This window comes from Asparagus officinalis, chromosome 3, assembly GCF_001876935.1.
Source record: "Asparagus officinalis chromosome 3, Aspof.V1, whole genome shotgun sequence".
In the NCBI taxonomy this organism is placed as follows: Eukaryota; Viridiplantae; Streptophyta; class Magnoliopsida; order Asparagales; family Asparagaceae; genus Asparagus; species Asparagus officinalis.
Genome location: NC_033796.1, coordinates 24,961,414 through 24,970,849, shown reverse-complemented (window position 1 = coordinate 24,970,849; position 9,436 = coordinate 24,961,414). Strand labels below are relative to the sequence as shown.

At 40.8% G+C, this 9,436-nt stretch overlaps 1 protein-coding gene across 1 annotated transcript in view; it reads left to right on the top strand.

Annotated features, from left to right (window-relative positions):
• The window catches only part of LOC109833464 (protein TPX2-like), an 87,637-nt gene that overhangs the window by 56,794 nt on the left and 21,407 nt on the right, over window positions 1–9,436 (top strand). Inside the window, exons 4-5 of the mRNA XM_020401137.1 lie at window positions 9,049–9,154; window positions 9,252–9,335. Coding sequence (XP_020256726.1) covers window positions 9,049–9,154; window positions 9,252–9,335 — 190 coding nt within the window. The remainder of the gene's footprint in view (window positions 1–9,048; window positions 9,155–9,251; window positions 9,336–9,436) is intronic.

Genomic DNA, 9,436 nt, shown 5'->3' with positions numbered 1-9,436 from the left:
CTGCGGCTAGGGTTTTGGTGGAGGCTCTGATACCAAGTAGAATTATATGAAAAACCCTAAATCCATAGATGAGATAATATGGGCTTATATAGGCCCTACAAACACATCTTAAAAATAAGTCCCTTAACTATACTAATATGTCAACATGCTTCAACCACTATTCCGTCAACATCCATTGGATATGATCGGGAATGCTCGATTCCATCCATCCTCCAACTCGTTTTTTGTCTATACAATAAATAAAAATACACAAACACTAGATAAACAACATTAGTACTAACACACATAATATAAAACCTAAAACTAAATTTACCCAAGCTTGTGATCTTCAACTAAGTTCTATCTTGGTACACTTGCAGATGAAGCTTGAACTTGGATCCTGAACTTGAATTGCATAGGCTTCAATCACTATTCCGCCAACCTCCATTAGATATGATCATGAATGCTCGATTCCATCCATCCTCCAACTTGTTGTTTGTCTATACAATAAATAAAAATACACAAACACTAGACAAACAACATTAGTGGTAAATTATTTGTTAAACGTCGTTAAAACAAAGAGGCCAACAAAACTTTTTAGACATTGTCCTCAATTGAGACAATGTTACTTTGGAATGAATGCTTTCCAGAAGATCCCGGTGATAAACCGCTTCTAAAGCCATAGAGAAACAGAAGGATAATTGGCAGGAAAAATGAACAAAAGGACAAGAGAGATTAGGGAAGAAGAACAGTCAATCAGAAGGGAATTTGAAAGGGTAATAGCGGCGCATGATGGTTTTATATATAAATATAAAAAACTCCTACTTTACAACTGTTAAGGTTCGAGTCGTTGGATTCAATTACCTCTTATGGTTAGGATCTATTTTCAGAATTCGAAATTCTCCCGAAAGACGAAGCACGCCCTCTTCCTTTTACCTCGAAGAACCCGTAATCTGCTAGGAGCAGTCCTTATGATGATACCCGCAGATGTCAGATAGTACAGTTCTTTAAATAAGATCATCACTTCCCTTATTTGTCCTTTGATTATTTTATTTCATTCGGACTCAGCTCAAGCTGACTGCAAGCAAAATGAGCTAATTGTTATGGGGTATATCTGTTCCATGGCTATATGATCTCATAAGTCAATATTTTGACTAGCCAGACGAGTCGACACTCTTGTGTCAACATGAAAGACGATGTTGGTCGGCACGAGAAATCCTGACCTCCCAGACGAGTCGACATCTCTATATCGACTCGAGAGACGGTTGTTAGCTAGGACAAGACAACATTCCAACTAGTCGGGCAAGCCGACACTCTTGTGTCGACATGAAAGGCGATGTTGGTCGACACAAGAAATCCTAACATCCCGGATGAGTCGACATCTCTATATCGACTCGAGAGACAGTTGTTAGCTGGGACAAGACGACATTCCGACCAGTTGGACAAGCCGACACTCTTGTGTTGACACGAAAGGGGGTGTCAGTCGACACAAGAGTCAGTAACTCAAAGATATGACATTACAGACCTTGCTTCTCGACGAAGCTAAGAGGTTATCCTTACCTCGAACCTATCGGCATAGGTGACACTTCTCAACATTGTTTAATCTTTGATGATCATCATTATGTCTCCATCCTCAACAGTCTTGAAGACTCGTCAGACTACTGGTTCCCAATGTTGCTGAAGTGACCTTCTATCACTCGCTAACCAACACGTGTAGAGCAAATAATAACTCAACTTCCAGCTCACCCTTCACCACCATCTTACTGTACACTCATGAAGTGACTAATCTGCCATTGGCATCCTCTATAAATACATGTTCTATTCGAGCTAGAAAAGGGGTTCACAATCTAAAACCCCCTAAAGCACACACTACACAAAAAACAAGAACACACAGTTCTTTTTTGATCCTACTCAAGTTCATCAACTGACTTAATCGTCAGAGGTATCACGGGGAAACTCATCCCCGTCCTCTTATGATTCTTTGTGTGCAGATTGTTCGGCCATCCTAATTCCAGAATCAGGCATAAAGTTGAAGAAGAAAGCGGCCCATCTCCCCCCTTTTTTTATAAACTCTGTGATATTTAGCATCAACACAATCCTACCCAATCTTCTCATTCTTCTGAAATACCAAACCAACATCTACGGTACCTTTGATATATCGTAGAATCTATTTCACGACCTCCCAATGACTCTTTCTGGGGTCGTGCATGTACCTAGACACCATCCTTACGGCCTATGACAAATCTGACCTCGAACACACCATCGTATATATCAAGCTACCCATCGCATTGGCATATGAAACTTTTAACATGTACTCTCTATCCTCAACCGAAACAGGTAACATCTTCGCTAAAAGTTTGAAGTGAGGAGCCAATGGAGTGCTCACTGCCTTAGTATTACCATCAAAGCTGAATTTCTTCAACATCTTCTGCAAGTAACGCCTTTGTGTAAGCTTTAATCTCTCCTTCACTCTGTCTCTCTCGATCTCCATAGCCAATATCTTCTTAGCTTCTCCAAGATTCTTCATCTCAAACTCGGATGATAGCTCTTTTTTTAACTTTCGAATAGCCGAAGAATTCCTAAAAGTAATAAGCATATCATCAATATATAATAATAAATAAATATGCTCACCATCATGTAGCTTGTGCATGTAAACACATGGGTCATATGGGCTCTTCGTGTATCCTTGACGAAAATGGAAAGTACTGCAAAAGTAAACTAGGGTCATCAACTAACTAAAAGAGATAACGAAGCTTCGACTTGTTCTTCTGCTCCGTCTGTAAAGCCTTCCTGTGGAGGATCCTCTGGCTCCTGTACTACTCCGAATTGTAACTATCCGTCCTCTAAATCTGACGTACATCCTGAGAGAAAAGGACTACGTTAGCGTGCATGGCACACGATAAGATCCTATAAGGAAGAATAGAAACGGTCGAACGACCAATACGATAATAGTAATAATAAATAGAAGCATGGTAGTAGAATTCTGACAATCTAAATGCAATCTATCACTAGAATATATTAATTAGAAGAATCCAAAAATCAATTGGATAACGAGGTCATGCAGCTAGCGATCAGAATATTCATCCAAGTAACATAGTCATACAACTAGATGGAATTAATACTTAAAAATCTACAACTTGAGACGTAGTACGTCGAGCGAAATAATCCAAACAAGTAAACCCTCATGTATATATCATATGTCTCAAATTATAGATAATTAAATATTAATCCCGATCTATGTATGGAAAGAATATAACTAGTCCGTATCTCACACGAATCCAAAATCATCCAAATAACGAGGTCATGTAACTAGTCATTTTATAACAAGTCGTTGGTTCATATCTCACATAGAGTCAACGTTCATATCATCGGATAACTGATTGTTCGTATATCCCCTACGTGCACCTAATACGCCGCTACACAAGATCGGTCAGAGGGTTACACGCAATCCGATTTTAACCTGGTCCGAACTCAAGCTAAACTCGGGTGAATGTCAAATTCACGGACCAAAGTGACTACACAAGTTTTACTTTGACCCAACAAACCAACCCCAATGCTACACACGAGATCATAGGTCGAGCCTGGAAGATACATCAACAGCCACATCCGATCACATGAACAAAGACTTTTCCATCCCAACTCTTCTTGTTTTTCTAAGTCAACACAACACATATCTCTAGGTCATGCAAAGCCACTACGGTCATGACTACTAACAGTTCTCAATCACAACAAGAAATAACAAATACGACTGATCATGTACAACAATATCATGGCATATCAGGTAATCAAAATTAAGAGTCATAAATTTATGAACAACCAACTATGTGATTCAGAAAATAATTTTTTCACAAGATAATTTATTTATTTAAAATAATTATTTTACAAAATAAATTCTTTTAGTTTATTTTTCATTATAACAATCCAAAATATTCTCTTTTTCAGAATAAATTCCTTTACATTATTATAATTATCTAAAAATGATTCTTTTGCCCGAATTAAATTCTTTTAATTCATTATAATTATTTTGAAAATGCTATTTATCATATTACTATGATTTATTTAATATTATTCATCAAACAATCCCACGTAAATAATTATATCACAATCTAAATGCTACAACTAATCACAATACAGTCAAATATATGCATATAATTTATAATGAATCTAAAATTCAAATTTGAGCAAGAGGGATCTTGCCTACGAGGCCAAGGGGCCTATGGACGAGACGGTGATTGCCGCTATGGATGCGGTGCGACAGAACTAAAACGGGTGCAGTCGACCGCGGGTCTGAAGTGGGTGACGACGTGGCTGCAGGGGCGGCTCTGTGAGTGGTTGTTTGGTGACGTCGGTAGACTGATGCGCGAGGGTCTGAGCAGGGGTTGAGGAGGCTAGGAGATTCGGAGATGGCTGTTTGATGATGGGAACGACGGACCGGGGCTGGTCGCGAGAGTTTGAGGTAAGGGAGGCGTGGTGAGGGAGGACGTCGCCACCAGAGGGGCAGCGACTGAGGGCAAGCTGGAGGTGAATGAGGGTGGCGGTTAAGGTTGAGAGGTTGGGACGGCGGAGAAGCGAGAGGAGGGGGGGGAGGCGAGGTTAGCGCCGTCGGAGCTTGAGGAGTTGGTAGCGACGGTGGTGGGCAGGAGATGGAGTTAGCTCAGGAGGGGCTCTGGGTGAGGGCTTAGTGGAGGCGGGTGTGGAGTTTGAGGCAGAAGAAGAGGGGAGGCGAGCTTGTGCAGTCGGGGAAAGAGGCGGAGGGCGTCGCTGTGTGCGGGTTGAGGGTGGCAGGCGTCGGTGGCGGCTGCGGCGTTGCTGAGAGAGGAGACGAGGTGGAGCGAAGAAGGTTGGCAGGTTCGTTCGGGACGGCGAGCTGGTGGTTGTACATCGCGTCAGTGGAAGAGAGAAGCTTGGGGCTGAGAGAAGAGCGAGGATTGACGCTGGTGGAGCTCTTTGGTGGTGCGGGTCTATAGCTCAGTGAGAACGTCGAGGAGGTCGGCGAGGCTGAGAAGCAGCGCGCAGGGAGATGGTGAGCCGTGGCTATGCCTGGTCGGCGGGTCGAGGTGGTGAGGGAGGTGATGTGCAACATTCCTAAGGGTGGTGGAGGCTGGTCATTGGTAGGTGAGTAGGTGAAGGGTGTGAGGGGCAACAAGGGGGTCTGGAGGCGGAGGTTGGGGCCTTGATTTAATTGAAAAGAGAGAGAGATGAGAGAGAGAAGAGAGAGAGAGAGAGAGAGACGAGACGAGAGAGAGAGACGAGAGGAGAGAGAGAGGAGAAGAGAGAGAGACAGAAAATGAGAGTGAGAGAGATATCTGAGCGTGGGGGATTTTTGAGGAGGTGAGAGAGAATCTCGTAGGGGAAGAGAGCGAGAGAGTGAGGGTGAGCGTGAGTTTTGAGGGAATCAGGGGGGAAACATGAGGGACGAGATTTGCATGAGTTGGGGAGGGTTTTAGGGGGGTGGGGGTAAGGGGGAGAGAGATGGTTTACAGGTGAGAGACGAAAACACAGGGAAAAATACCCCTTTAAAAAATAATTTAATATTTAAAATACCAAAAAATTTATTCAAATCAATATTAAAAATTTGTGGTCAAAATAATATTAACAATAACTATAATGAATAATTAAATATTAATTAAAAAACTTTTATCGAAACAATTAAATTTATAATTAGTAAAACCATTAAAATAATATAAAACCGTATTTTTAAATAATAGAAAATTCTAGAAAAATTAGGGAAAATAAAAATGCTCTTTTTAAAATAAGATTTTAATATTTAAATACAAGAAAATTTTTAAACTCGTATTAGAAATTTACGGTCATTACACTCATCGAATGTGACATCTCTTTGTTAATGATTATCTTTTTGTCATGTGGATCCCATAACTTAAAGTCTTTAACATCTTCTCTAAAGCCCACAAAGACTTTTTTTTCGCTCTCGGATTTAATTTTCCATCATTAACATGATAATAAGCTGGACATCTAAATATCCGAAGCGACTCATAGTCACTAGCCATCGAACCAGACCAACGCTCCATAGGAATTTTCTCCTGTATCGCAGTACACGATAACCTATTTACGAGATGACTCGCATAAACTAACGTCTCGGCCTAAAAAGATCTAGACAATCCACTCTGTGTCATCATACATCACACATTCTCCAGAAATGTACGGTTTAATCTCTCAGCTATCCCATTCTATTACGGTATCTCTCGAACTGTGAAGTGTTGTCTAATGCTGTGATACCAGCAAAACTGTAAAAATAGATCACTCTTATACTCTCCACCATTATCCGAATGAAGAGTCTTTACCTTTCTACCTGTCTGCAGCTCCACTTTCTTCTTTCACTCCACAAAATATCCAGAACCTCATGTTTATGCCTCATGTATATACCCAATTTCTCCTGGAATTGTCATCAATGAAAGTAATAAAATAGTTGGCCCCACCAAGTGATGTGTACTTAAAACGGCCCCAAATATCTGTGTGAATGTAATCTAATATACCTTAGGTATTGTGAATAGCGGTGTCGAACTTTACTTTGGTCTTCTTCCTAAGTACATAATACTCACACAACTTTATCTTACAGGTCTTCGCACCTTTCAATAGTTCCTATTTGGCCAATGTCTGTAGGGACTTATCATCAGTATGTCTAAGTCTCATATATCATAAGGTAGTTGTGTCCTTCTCTGTAGTGATAAAAGCTGTCAGGCCCCTTGTAACTGTCTTACCCTTTAAGTAGTATATGTTATTTTTCCTGACACCTTGCATCACCACCATAGAACACTTTGTGACCTTCACAGTAGCATCCTCTAAGATCACTTGATAACCTGCTACCTCCAAAGTTCTAAAAAAAATATTCTTCGTCAACTGCGGCACAAACCTTGTTTTTTTCAACTCCCTAGTCATCCTGTCATGTATCCTGATCCGGACTGTACCAATTCTACCAATGGGGCATACATGATCATTACTCATAAGCATGACATCTCCTCTTTCTAGCTCTTCAAAGCTGGAGAACCAATCCCTCCTAGGACAAATATGAAATGTAGCTCCCAAATCAAACATCTACTCCGTAGAGTCGGCATAGCAAACTGACGGTAGTGTAGAGCATGAATAGCCTGAAGAATCAGAACCTGAATGGTCACTAACAGCTTTAGCAACATTCACCTCTGAATCCTATATAGCGTTTCCCTTGTTCTTCCCGGCTTTATCCTTCAACTTTGGGCACTCGTTCTTCTAATGTCCCTTTTCTTTACAAAAGGCAGATTAATTTCTATCAACACTCTTATGGTCACCTCTATTCTTTGACTTTGAACAGTTGAGCTGGCGGCGGTTTGGACTACGGTCTCGAACTGCTAATGCATCTCCTGATGCCTTTTCAGAGGGTTCACCATCACTCTTTCTCAACCCGTAATTCACCAACGCCGAGGTCACCTTCTTGTAACGAACAGTAGTTTTTCCATTGATCATAGTGAGAACAAATGTATCATAATCATCCTCCGGTAACGAACACAATAGTAGCATCGCATTGCCTTCATCCTCAACCATGATATTCACATTGGTCATATCCGAAAGCAACTTTATGAAGTTGTTAACATACACCTTAATGGAAACTCCTCTCTTCATCTTGAATTGGTAAAACCTCTTTTTCAAGTAAAGTCGATTCTCAATGTTCTTCATAAGATACTTTTCATTGAGTGTTTCCCATAATCTCTTCGCCGACGTCTCGTTCATCACATCATAAATGAGATACGGCGTCAAGCATGACCGAATAACTCCACAAGCTTTATTGTTCATCTTCTTCCAAACCTTATCCTCTATGTCTTCAGGTTTCTCTTGTAACTCAAGAGTCTCCTTCAAATTCTGTGCATCCAACGCATCCATCACCTAGCACCTCTACAAACTGAAATTAATCTTGCCATTAAACTTCGGAACATTAATCTTAGTGTTGTTGATGCTCAGACTCTGTATCGCCTACGTAAGAGACGATCTCGATGTGCTTGCTTCACCCATGTTGACGATCTAACTCTTCAAATAAGAATCCTTCAGCGCTTGCTTCACCCATGTTGACGATCTAACTCTTCAAATAAGAATCCTTCAGCGAATCCTTCGAACAAGCCTCAAGCCAAACCCGAAGCTCTCATACCACTTGTTGTGCGTAGTGGAACTCGAAACACACGAAAAAAGAGCACAAACAAGAACGAAATAGATCACAACCAATAAGTAAAATACAATCACCATAGTAAGACAAACGAATTTTACGTGGTTCGACAAGTTGCCTATGTCCACGGGGCAAGGAGGGAGGAGTTTTACTATTAGAGATAAAGAGAATTACAAATAGGGTTACACATCTCACCAAAAACCCTCAAACAAAACTCTCTAGATCTCTCACAAATTCTCCTACAAAGGATGCACAACACTCTCTCAAAGGCTGCTCAAAAACATCATTTCTTAACCCTAATTAATCAGGTTTAGGGTTATATATCAGCTTATAATGAAACGGGTCTGAAATCCAAACCCAACTCAAAACCCGACTGACGGTTGACCGCACGCAACGACAGAAACCTAAAATGATTACAGGGTTTCTACGGTCGATCGCAGTGGTCGACCGAACCAAATCCAGAGACCCAAAATCCTACAGGATCCCTGGCAGTCGACCGTCCTAACTCCAGAAACCTGCTTCGATATTGTGCACGTTTCCGGTCGACCGCTGAAGTCCTCGCGGTCGACCGGCTAGTTTCCAGACTGTTTTTCTTGAACTTCTTCAACAATGTTCGCCAATCCTACACAGGCCCTAGTAGTTCAAATAAGCCAGGGGCATCCGAAGCTTGCACACCCAAATCTCAGAGGGTTCCATCTAAAGGAGTAGCAGCACCCAATAGCTCAAGAACCAAACATGCAAAAAGATAGCTACGGTAGTTAAGCAGTCTGCAGTAAAAGTGAAAGAACAGACCTAGTCTGCAATCAAAGAGCACCAAACCACCAAAGGGTGTTATTAAGTGAGGGGCTCTAATCATTAAGCTTCTGATGAAATAAATCTTTACTTAAATAGTATTCATGTTCATTTTTTATATTGTGTAGGTATCCTGGCAGTACTAATGTGAAGAACAATGCCATGGCTGCTAACATTGCTCAAGAAGATCAAGCAATAAAGAAGCAAAAACTTGATGGTGGTAGATCAAGACGGGTGGCTGTTTTCGTCATTGCAATGAACATTCCTTTTAATATTTTTTCATTTAAGCTTCTTCTTGATGAAAATCTCATTATTCGTTCACTATTACCAGATACTCAATGTGAATACTAGAGTACTCCTTCACAAGTCAAAACCAGATCCAGGTTGTGGCACAAATGTATTTGCTTCACACAAGGTATTGTTTATAGGGTTTTTTATTTCTAGGCTCATTTGTTTACTCATCTTTACCTCTAAGCCCAATAACTATTCTTTGTATTCTTAAACCCAAGTTTCTTT